We start from the raw sequence: 12,570 nt of genomic DNA, 5'->3' as shown, positions 1-12,570 counted from the left end.
ATTTAAACCCCTAGATCTATCAGCATACTTCCTGATAGATTAAAAAATCACATTACTCCATTAGCACTCAAATGAATACATATAACAAACTATTTTTATGATTTAGCATTTATAATTCAACAAGATTAAGAGAAGAATGGAATTGAATACACTTGAACAATTTTTAAAGCTACTGTTAGGCCATAACGATAAGGCCAAACAATTTTGATAAAGTATGAAAGCGGTTGCATTATATCTCATGAGGTAAGGAATTAGATGCACTTTGCTAATACTTATCTGGAAAGTAACAATACAATTTCTAGCATTCAAATGATCCTAAAGCTTCATAACATAAATCACAACAAATGTGATATATTAAGAGAAATGATTCAAACCAGTTTGTCGGCATTTAGGAAAATCAATAACAAGATACACAAATTACGCGGGATGCAAATTAATAAGACTTTGCACATGAGATTTAAGGGAAGAAGTAAATAGGAAACAGAGGCATAGTGATATAGTATTCAAACGATAGACATTTGAAATAGGACTCGACCAGACAAACACCGACTGAGCTTAAATCGAGATGACATGAATCAAGGCAAGTTTGCCGAACTGCACACGAAGGCATCTAGGAGTTGACATCGGAATGTGTTAAAATCATAACCAAAGATACTCACGACTACACTAGTGTCCAGACATTATAAGTTAAAGACGGGTCTACATATAATATGACCGAAGCAAGAGCTTATGTTGTATTGCTAAATGCAGTAACAAACCATTTGGTGGAAAACAAGTAGCAATACACGTTAACTTGGGCCATATCAAGTCCAAATGCAGATTCATGGTAAAAATTATTAAGGCAACAATATTTTATCAACATATGAGCTATACTGGAACTAAACAACAATTCCAAGGGGAAGGGGTGCGAAATTAAACATATTCAGAAAGCTCAATATTATAACTAGGGCAAATCAGAGCATACATAAGAATTTAAACGGGAACAAACTTAGAATCAAAATCATTAAGACGTAGGCTAAATACACGAGACAAACATGATGATCACAAGAACGTATTAACAATACACTAAAGAGTTCATTTAACACTGAAATGAAATGAACTGAAAGAAAAGAAAAATGAAAGGAATGTTACTAGCTAAAACTAGATAACCAAATCCTAACATATAGAGACCAAAAACGAAGTCAACGCATAAACGGAACACAAGACACAACCAATAACACATCGTAGACAGAATAACATAGAAGAACTGGATTTAAATGAAACCAAGAAAGGATTTACCTCTTTTCGGGCAGCGAACTGAGACCAATACGAGCCTAAGAACAAACTCAACACCGATTTCAAACCTCGAACAATAAAATCAAAATATCCAAACCAATTTTAGCCGAAGACCCTTTAGAACCTAGAACTAAAAATGCATTCAAAATTTCTCAAGCGTAAAAGTCAATTGTTTAAGAAAAATTTTCTCTCCTCAAACAGTGATCAAAAGAGAGCAATATATAGCTAGAAATTCTGAGGAAATCGAGTGAAAAATCGAATTTTTAAAATTCAAATTCATTCTGCCCCTTTTCAAGACAACAATAGGAAGCTTTGAAAAAATCCCTTAAAATGGAGGAAAGGGAACGTGAGGTTGATGGGTCTGCAGGGTATGGGACGAGATTTCTGGGTTCTCCGCGATTTTCGCTGAGGAAGAAGACGCGTGAAGATGATGAAGGCAGGGGCGGTCGGTTTGTTGCGTTGTATTGTCACTGGTTTTGTTGGAAAAGGAATTGGGTTTTTTGGTGTTGTTATTGGATGGGTTGATTGTATTGAAGGGTTTTAGGCTTGGTATTAAAAAGAATTGGGCTCAGATTGGGTCTAGAAATTGGATGGCAATGGATTTTGAAAAGGTAATTCAATAATGTGGTCTATTTAACTTAAGAAAATAACCCTGTGAATTGCAAATTCGATCAAATTGAGACTATTGGTCGAAATCGGCCAAAATTAAAATAAAATAAATTAATATAATTAATTAACAAGATTCTTAATCTTAACGAAAAATAAATAATTAATTTAATTGTAAACTAATTACTCAAAATTATAACCATAATTTAACCAAACTAAACTAATAAGATATTTAACTAAAAATTGTAAAATCCTTTTGATGATTTTCAAATATTTATAAAATAACGTGATTGTAGAAATTAAATATACGTGTTCATTATTTAAAATTATTACAAGAAGACAAAATTACTTTTAAAAATAACTTGCAAGTATCTTGAATTTCATAAGACTCATTAATTCAAAATTACAACCATCGCCAATAAAATATTAAAAATAAAAAAATCTTTTTGAGATGATTTTTGAATGTTCATAAAATACACTAATTGTACACATAATTATATAAAACATATTATCGTTTACAAAGTGATGAAACTATTTAAAATGACTTGCAAACTATATTTATTTTTTTATCTTCTTATTTTATTTTTATAAAACTAATTACTATAAATCGTTCGAAATTGAAGAAGCTCGATGATTAATTTATATTGTGGATGGTCAAAATTGGGTGTCAACAATTGCGGTCTTAAATATTTCATGTGAAAATTTAAATCAAAAAGCTTAAAAAAAAAGTGAAACAAACATTTTTTTTTGTAATGTACTAAAAAATCAAATATATATCTTTCAAAATAGGAAAGGAGATTATAAGGTGGACAATCAAACCTAATCGATAAAGTGAAAATTTAGACCGACCAACTAACTAAGCTACTAAAATTTCTAAAAAAAAAATATAATAATTATGTATATTAGCTAATGGATATAAACTTTTTTTCATGGCTTATAAAGAGGGGAATACACTTTATTGTTAAATCTTTTGAGTCCTTTTTTTCTCTCTCTCCTTGTGGTTAGAATAAAAAATGTGGTTATCCACTTCCCCAACTGCACTGACAGTTGCTGTTTCAGTTCCTTCCTCTCTAACTCCACAGGTAACTTTTCTCTAATTTTGTTGGGAATTTAGAATAATTTCATTTGATAAGTTGATTACTTTGTATATGTTGTTTTACTGTTAAAAAGAAAATCACAATTATGCTTTGTACACAACTTTTTGTTTTTTCGATTTCGATTGATTTTTGTGGATTATGTTGTAGGATTTCAGCTGGAGAAAGTTTAAACTGAAGAGAAATGGGAAGATTTCAAGAAATTTTGAATTTGCTATCAGTTGTTCTGGTGATAAAGCTGTTTCAATTGGGTTTGATGTGTCATTCCCTAAGGACTACACTGAATTACTTCAACAAGTATTCATTCTGTTCGCTTTTTCTACCCTTAAAATTGGGGCTAGGGGATTACTAGGTGGGGAATTATATCCTCGGCAACCGACTGAGCTACTAAGATTGTTACACCTTTTGCACTCACATTAAAAGGAAAAGTTTTTTTTTTAAAGAGACCCTTTTTCCACCAAGTTATTGTTAACCATATTAGGTTACCTTGTCATATATCCTTAACTATTGCTGGGAGATTAAGGTATTTATTTGTGGGGCGGAGATAGAGTATTACTTACGGGTTCAGATGAACTCAATAGCTTTCGCTTAGACCCTGTATTTGTATTAGGAAATCTATTAAATATGTATAATTACTTAATTACGAATCCTGTAACTAAGAGAGCTACGAGTTCGGTGGCAAGTTCTGAACCCGTAAACTTCAAATCTTGGCTCCACCTGTTTTGGCTGCTACAATGCTTGAAGTGATGAGAAGTAGACTGACAGAATGTGAAGCGCTTGAAATCTTAGAAATAGTATATGTTTTCTTTAACATGTGAAGAATGGTTAACTTAATTGCTAATGTGAAGAAGGCCTACCACACATATCGGAGTTTTAAAAGCTCTTTTTTTAGAGTCTTTTGAGTTTGTGGTGAAATATATGAAGGATTTTTAGTACACATACAAGATAGGAGGATGTAATTAAATTGAAAAAAAACATACGTTGACAGGAATAAGGTGAACTAGTATAATGCGACTCATAGGTGAAGTTACTAAGAATGATTCTAATTCTCTAATAAATCGTAATCAGATCATACACTGAATCATTTATAGTTGTTGCTAGCTTTCTCTAGATAAAAGTATGAACTACTTTCTGCCTTTCGAATGTTTGCGGTGGTTTCTGTTATATCACTTTGACCACCTTCAGAAATGGGAATTCCATCCTGACTTGATAAAAGTGTGTCTATCCACACTATGTAGCTCTCATGCTTCCTTGAGAAGACTATTTTTCGTGTATTCTTATCCCAAAGCCCTTATGAACAGGCGTTGTTGTGCGCCTACAAGACTGACTAACCAATACTTGCTTGAATTCCTTAATATAAGCTAATGTACTTAGTCTTCTTGACCTAACTGTAAATTTCTCATAATTGAAGGCTCTTATCCCTCTTACTGCAAATTCATATGTTACATCTGGAAATGTCAAGCTACCGTTTGTACCTTTTATGTACATCATACCTGATTACCATCTATCAGACCGTGTATCTGTTAAGCTCTTGCACTTCTGAAGATTTATGTTTGTAAATGTGCAGCTGAAACTTTTTATGCAGCTCTTATTAACTGCCAAATCTGTCCACTTTTGGGGCTTAAAATCGGATTGTAGACAATAAGTGAAAACATGATTAAACACTCACTAAAAGACATAACAGTTTATGTCCATTATATTTTTGGTTCTAAAATTCTTGAAATGTATGTATTGCTCACTGCCTTTGGGTACTCATTTTATTCACTTCCCTTTGTCAAGTCTGTCATGCAGTTCTTCAATCATAATTCTGGAATTTCATGATTAACAGGCTAAAGAAGCAACTGAGTTGGCATTGAAGGACAACAGACAACTGATGGTCAGTCAAATTTCTCTGTATGTCTTCGAGTGACAACAACACTTAAAACAAATAATAGAGTATCCATACTTTCCGTGGACTTAAAGAGCAAACACTTTCTTGTACCAGGAAATTGAATTTCCAACTGCTGGATTGAGTTCTGTACCAGGTTATGCCTAATTGTCCTCCTTACTTGGCAGTTTCTCCTGATTTGGGCATGTGAAGATCGGTATAATCTACACTAGCTCACTAATTTCCCATTCATGTCAGGTAATTTTAATCTCGTGTTAACTATCAACAGGTGATGGTGAGGGTGGAATAGAAATGACTGGAAGTATACAACTAATACGTGAGTTCTGTGATCTCTTGGTTATACCGGAGAAAGCCACAAAGACCAGAATTGTAAGTCTCTGGTTCCGAATGAATTTTATAGTACACACTGTGAGTCTCGAAAAGGCTCTCTTGCTGGTTAGTGCTCTTTTCATTTGGTTTACTCCACTTAGAGACAAATATGCATTCTATTGGAGGAAACAATCATCTGGTAGTTCGGAAAATAAATAAGGAAAATTTTAACCCTAAAAGAGGTACTCAGAAAATTAGCGGGGAAAAACTGTTACTTAATCCTTAACAGTTGTACTGTACTGCATAGAGTGTGGGCTTAATTCTTCTATTTGCAACATTGTACAAAATAAACCAAATTTTGGCTATTGGAAGAGTCCATCTCTGTTGTGTCCATGCATGAGCTTTGCCGTTGTTAATTATTTCTCTATATCGCAGCGTCAATCTACCTTGATTTCTTGTTTCGCATGTAAGCTGTCATTACAACTAAGACAAGAAGCTGAAGATGTTTCATATTTATGTTAAACGAATGGTGCTACAAAACTAGTGGTGTTGCTTTTTCCTCGTATCATATTGCTCCGTAATAGTTTCATCTTCTTGTACTTCAAAATTAGTGTTCCCTGTTAATGTTTGTGATCACCTCTTTTCCCATTAAGCTCTTTTAATCTACCAGGTGCGATGTATCAAACTTGCATTAAACCTTTCAGTTTTTCCCGGAGGCTAATGAAGTGAAATTTGCAAGACAATCAATTTTTGGAGGAGCATCTTTTAAGTTGGACTATTTGACAAAGCCTTCTTTTTTCGAGGATTTCGGTTTCACCGAAAAGGTCAAGATGGTTGACCGTGTCAAGCCAGAAGATGAACTCTTTATCGTGGCCTATCCATACTTTAATGTCAATGGTAACATCGAGCTCTCGCACCATATATAGTGTACATCAAATGATCGATTTCATAGAAATGTTATGATGGCATCATTTATTTCTGCAATGTAGAGATGCTTGTCGTGGAAGAGCTATACAAAGCAGCAGTGTCAAACACTTCTAGGAAACTGATTATATTCAACGGAGAGCTTGATCGAATAAGATCTGGTTGTATCCTTTCTTACCACCAATTTTTTTTCTTTAATCTGATCAAAGAATTAATGTTCCTTATTTCTCTGCATGATTGTCTGCATATTGTGGCAATGAGTAATTTGTTGCACCGGATATAGGATGGACATCATAGTGTGTATATATATATATATATATTGCTGCCTTTTAAGAATTACTGAGAAGAAATGAGATATTCTTAACAATTGTTCCATGTCTTACTGTATTCCCTGCTATCTTTGACAAAAATAAGATTATCCACCATTCTTCTATCCGAAGCTGGCTGCACTATCCAAGACTCTTTTTCCTAAGATGGAGACAGTATATTATATTCACAATTTTAAAGGACGAAATGGAGGAGTCCTGTTTAGGTAATCTCTTTTACCAAAGCTTCGAATGACTGAACTATTTGTTAGATTGTTTCGTTATCACTTGAATGTTGCTCGTTTTCTTTTTTACTTTGACTGTCTTTTGAAAACTAGGTGTTACCCTGGTCCTTGGAAAGTTTTCCGAAGAGTAGGAAGTACCTACATCTGCTTGCATCAGCAGGAATCAATGCCATCCTTGAAAGAAGTTGCTTTGGACATCCTTCCATCAGCTTGATTGTTTTGTTTATAAATTACACGGCGAAATTGTTCAGTTTGCCTTCTTACCCCTGTAATTTGAAGGAAGAGAAACTTTTCATATCTGTGTTCTTTTGTGACCTATGTTATTGCAGAATTCTTAATTCATGCATTATCTGAATCCCTTTAACAGTGTGAATATGTTGATTTCGTTACACTTGTAATACATATGTATATTAACCTTCAAAATCAAGTTGTTGAACACCTTAGTATCAGAAACTGCCAATTTCTGAGGCCCCTTTCCGTCGGAAAGCTGTCTGTATATAAGGAATTCCAACGCTGTTCAAACGGTTCTTGATCCTACAGGAAAATAGCTAGTCAGAGAAGGCTACTGTCCTTGTGTATATGAAGGGACTTGAGTCCTTTTTGGTACAAGTAGTTGAATGGATGACTATTTGAATGGGTCCAAAATAGCTAGTTGAAGGCATTAAGTTATTGGTAGATTAATCAATATGCACAAAGTTGATCACCAACCACAAGAAAAGATAATATATTAATTATTACAAGTCCATGCCCTGCTCAAGTAAACTTTGAACAGTCCATATTTCATTCCAACATCTTACTTTGTTTCAAGAATATAGATTCATTGTTTACTTGCATAATTTTGTGTTACAATTCCAGTAATCTAGTATATTTTATAGTGAATTCAACATATGGCTGAAGCTTTCCTTCAAGTTCTGCTAGATGATCTCACTTTTTTCATCCAAGGGGAACTTGGATTGGTTTTTGGTTTCGAGAAGGAGTTTAAAAAACTTTCAAGTATGTTTTCAATGATCCAAGCTGTGCTAGAAGATGCTCAAGAGAAGCAACTGAAGTACAAGGCAATAAAGAACTGGTTACAGAAACTCAACGTTGCTGCATATGAAGTTGATGACATCTTGGATGACTGTAAAACTGAGGCAGCAAGATTCAAGCAGGCTGTATTGAGGCGTTATCATCCACGGACCATCACTTTCTGTTACAAGGTGGGAAAAAGAATGAAAGAAATGATGGAAAAACTAGATGCAATAGCAGAGGAACGGAGGAATTTTCATTTGGATGAAAGGATTATAGAGAGACAAGCTGCTAGACGGCAAACAGGTGCTCATCTTAATTTTATTTTAAAACAAATAAGTATTACAAATTGCAGAGAAACGAAGGAATTTATAATCATTTTTATTTTTGGCAATTATCAAAATCATGTGTGTTTTTAAGCTGAGGGGAAGTTTCAAAGATTTTCTCTAATCTTAATCTTTGTCTTACTCACTCAGCATGATTTTCTCAATCCTTCACTTCAACTCCCCCCTACTGTGCAAATATTTTCTCTATTTTCTGTCGACTCCTAATGAGCTTGAATGTAACAACATTCTTGTTTGGAGCAGGTTTTGTTTTAACTGAGCCAAAAGTTTATGGAAAGGAAAGAGGAGGATGAGATAGTGAAAATCTTGATAAACAATGTTAGTGATTCCGAAGAAGTTCCAGTACTCCCAATACTTGGTATGGGGGGACTAGGAAAGACGACTCTAGCTCAAATGGTCTTCAATGATCAGAGAATTACTGAGCATTTCAATCTAAAGCTATGGGTTTGTGTCTCAGATGATTTTGATGAGAAGAGGTTGATTAAGGCAATTGTAGAATCTATTGAAGGAAAGTCACTGGGTGACATGGACTTGGCTCCCCTCCAGAAAAAGCTTCAGGAGTTGTTGAATGGAAAAAGATACTTTCTTGTTTTGGATGATGTTTGGAATGAAGATCAAGAAAAGTGGGCTAATCTTAGAGCAGTATTGAAGATTGGAGCTAGTGGTGCTTCAATTCTAATTACTACTCGTCTTGAAAAAATTGGATCAATTATGGGAACTTTGCAACTATATCAATTATCAAATTTGTCTCAAGAAGATTGTTGGTTGTTGTTCAAGCAACGTGCATTTGGCCACCAAACCGAAACAAGTCCTAAACTTATGGAAATCGGAAAGGAGATTGTGAAGAAATGCGGGGGTGTGCCTCTAGCAGCCAAAACGCTTGGAGGTCTTTTACGCTTCAAGAGGGAAGAAAGTGAATGGGAACATGTGAGAGATAGTGAGATTTGGAATTTACCTCAAGATGAAAATTCTGTTTTGCCTGCCCTGAGGCTGAGTTATCATCATCTTCCACTTGATTTGAGACAATGTTTTGCATATTGCGCGGTATTCCCAAAGGACACCAAAATAGAAAAGGAATATCTCATCACTCTTTGGATGGCACACAATTTTCTTTTATCAAAAGGAAACATGGAGCTAGAGGATGTGGGCAATGAAGTATGGAATGAATTATACTAGAGGTCTTTTTTCCAAGAGATTGTAGTTAAATCTGGTAAAACTTATTTCAAGATGCATGATCTCATCCATGATTTGGCTACATCTATGTTTTCAGCAAGCGCATCAAGCAGAAGTATCTGCCAAATAAATGTAAAAGATGATGAAGATATGATGTTCATTGTAACAGATTATAAAGATATGATGTCCATTGGTTTCTCCGAAGTGGTGTCTTCTTACACTCCTTCGCTCTTTAAAAGGTTTGTCTCGTTAAGGGTGCTTAATCTAAGTAACTCAGAATTTGAACAGTTATCGTCTTCCGTTGGAGATCTAGTACATTTAAGATACCTTGACCTGTCTGGTAATAAAATTTGTAGTCTTCCAAAGAGTTTGTGCAAGCTTCAAAATCTGCAGACTCTTGGTCTATATAATTGCCAGTCACTTTCTTGTTTGCCGAAACAACTAAGTAAGCTTGGTAGTCTCCGGAATCTTGTACTTGATCACTGTCCATTGACTTCTATGCCACCAAGAATAGGATTGTTGACATGCCTTAAGACACTAAGTTACTTTCTTGTGGGCGAGAGGAAAGGTTATCAACTTGGTGAACTACGAAATTTAAACCTCCGTGGTGCAATTTCAATCACACATCTTGAGAGAGTGAAAAACGATACGGAGGCAAAAGAAGCCAATTTATCTGCAAAAGCAAATCTGCGCTCTTTAAGCATTAGTTGGGATGGACCACACAGATATGAATCCGAAGAAGTTAAAGTGCTTGAAGCCCTCAAACCACATCCCAATCTGAAATATTTAGAAATCATTGGCTTCAGTGGATTCCGTCTCCCAGACTGGATGAATCACTCAGTTTTGAAATATGTTGTCTCTATTCTAATTAACGGTTGTGAAAACTGCTCGTGCTTACCACCCTTTGGTGAGCTGCCTTGTCTAGAAAGTCTAGAGTTACAAGATGGGTCTGTGGAGGTGGAGTATGTTGAAGACTCCGGATTCCTCACAAGAAGAAGGTTTCCATCCCTACGAAAACTTCATATAGGTGGCTTTTGTAATCTGAAAGGATTGCAGAGAATGGAAGGAGAAGAGCAATTCCTCGTGCTTGAAGAGATGAAGATTTTTGATTGCCCTATGTTTGTTTTTCCAACCCTTTCTTCTGTGAAGAAATTAGAAATTTGGGGGGAGGCAGATGCAAGAGGTTTGAGCTCCATATCTAATCTTAGCACTCTTACATCACTCAAGATTTTCAGTAACCACACAGTGACTTCACTCTTAGAAGAGATGTTCAAAAGCCTTGAAAATCTCAAATACTTGAAGTGTCTGGATATTCGTTATTGTTACGCACTAGAGAGTCTCCCCGAGGAAGGGCTGGAAGGTTTAACTTCACTCACGGAGTTATTTGTTGAACACTGTAACATGCTAAAATGTTTACCCAAGGGATTGCAGCACCTAACAGCCCTCACAAGTTTGAGAGTTACTGGCTGTCCAGAAGTGGCAAAGCGGTGTGAGAGGGGAATTGGAGAGGACTGGCACAAAATTGCTCACTTACCAAATGTGTATATTGGTTAGTCTTGATCTGTTTTTTTTTTCTTTCTAAGGTTCCAACACAGTTTATGCTCCTCCCATTGGATGTAGTTTTGTTACAATGAAAATGAAGAAGAACTTCAGGTCTACAAGGTGTAAACAATAGGAAATAGGAGCTGTAAATTGCAACAGAAAATCTGAAATTGAAGCAGAAGGCTTAAGTTTTCTTGAGTTCAATTTTTCACAAGATGTTTCATTACATATGGTGTATTTATAGATAAAGTGTGAGAATTACAACCACATAATAAGCAAAATATCTCACACCAAACTATGTACCTATGTGGCTCACTAACCANTATTGCAAGAAAATTATAAAAGGATTATTATACTTGTCCTACTCCAAAAGTAAACATTTTGAAGAGATCTACTCTTTAACACTAGCTAAATGATTCTTCCAATTCTCAAAGCAACTTATATTCCTTTCCAACCAAAGAGGCAAAGAGGTTTTCCTAATTTGCTTTCTAATATTCTGAGGCATCATTTTTTTTTTTTGCATACTAGGAATAGATCCCATATACTTCCTCCGTCCCATTTTACGTGAGGTAGTTTGACTCGGTACGAAATTTTTTTAAAAAAGGAAGATTTTTAAAACTTGTGGTAAAAAATGAATAATAAAAAATTGTGTGACTATAAATCATTTTATTAAGGGTAAAATGGACAATTTAAAGTTAAATTGTTACTTGATATATAAATGTGTCATTCTTTTTGGGACGGACTAAAAAGGAAAATAAATCATATAAATTGGAGCATAGGGAGTATCTACTTACAAAAGTTGCATGTAGAAGATTTTGGCACACAAATTAGGGAAAAAGGACAAATATACATTCCAACTATCGTAAATGGTATGCAGATACCATTCGTCATACTTTTGGGACATTGGTGCCTGTTGCATCCAAAAACTAGTGCATATATACTCTTTATACTAACAGACATTCACATGTCATAATCATATCGACCGACCCGACATTTATTAAATATTAGATCAACGGATAAGATTGTGCCACATGTCCCTATTTAGTCTTCCGTTAGAGTGAAGGACATATATGCTATAGTTTTTGGATGGCATGGCTCCAATGTCCCAGAAATATGATGAAGGGTATCTGCATACCATTTACGTAGTTTGGAGATATATTTATCCTTTGTTTCCTACAAATTAAAGAGAAAGCAAAGTATATTGAGATTCCATATGCAGTTTTCATGACACGAAAAGTACATATATATTCTCCCATTAATGTATTTATATCAAGTAATTCATGATACACAAAGCAATAATTTTGAACTCATTGTTTATTTGTGTTACAATTTAATTTCACTCTACACATATGGCAGAAGCTTTTCTTCAAATTGTGATTGAAAATATCACTTCGTTCCTTGAAGGGGAACTTTCATTGCTTTTCGGTTTTGAAAATGAGTTTGAAAATCTTTCGAGCAGGTTTTCTACAATCCAAGCTGTGCTTGAAGATGCTCAGATGAAGCAACTAAAGGACAAGGCGATTAAAAACTGGTTACAGAAACTCAATGCTGCTGCATATAAAGTTGATGACATATTGGACGAATGTAAATATGAGGCAGCAAGATTCAGGCAGTCTCGAATAGGACGTTATCATCCCGGGATTATCACCTTCCGCCATAAGATTGGGAAAAGGATGAAAGAGATGACGGAGAAACTAGATGCAATTGCTAAGGAAAGAATGGATTTTCATTTGCAAGAAATGATTATAGAGAGACAAACAGCTATACGGGAAACAGGTGCTCATCTTAAATTAGTATTACAATTCATTTTTTGGCAATTATCAAATTCATGTGTATGTTTGGGTTTGGGGGGGGGGG

General features: G+C 35.0%; 2 protein-coding genes across 2 annotated transcripts in view; both read left to right on the top strand.

Annotated features, from left to right (window-relative positions):
- The first annotated feature begins 2,825 nt into the window (after positions 1-2,825).
- On the top strand, positions 2,826-6,997 carry LOC125842592 (uncharacterized). Its single transcript, XM_049521895.1, has 9 exons — positions 2,826-2,963; positions 3,126-3,272; positions 4,804-4,851; positions 4,960-4,999; positions 5,132-5,232; positions 5,877-6,069; positions 6,162-6,260; positions 6,511-6,628; positions 6,740-6,997. Exons 1-9 carry the CDS (start codon positions 2,895-2,897, stop codon positions 6,858-6,860), a joined length of 936 nt encoding a protein of 311 aa, XP_049377852.1. The 5' UTR covers positions 2,826-2,894; the 3' UTR covers positions 6,861-6,997.
- Positions 6,998-7,094: 97 nt separating this feature from the next.
- The window catches only part of LOC125843116 (putative disease resistance protein RGA3), an 11,066-nt gene continuing 5,590 nt past the window's right edge, over positions 7,095-12,570 (top strand). The window contains 4 exon segments of the mRNA XM_049522341.1: positions 7,095-7,960; positions 8,242-8,275; positions 8,277-10,720; positions 12,052-12,489. Coding sequence (XP_049378298.1) covers positions 7,534-7,960; positions 8,242-8,275; positions 8,277-10,720; positions 12,052-12,489 — 3,343 coding nt within the window. The 5' untranslated portion in view covers positions 7,095-7,533.

This window comes from Solanum stenotomum, chromosome 10 (assembly GCF_019186545.1).
Source record: "Solanum stenotomum isolate F172 chromosome 10, ASM1918654v1, whole genome shotgun sequence".
Taxonomy (NCBI): Eukaryota; Viridiplantae; Streptophyta; class Magnoliopsida; order Solanales; family Solanaceae; genus Solanum; species Solanum stenotomum.
The sequence above is the reverse complement of the archived record's forward strand: the minus strand, read 5'-3'. Positions and strand labels throughout refer to the sequence as shown.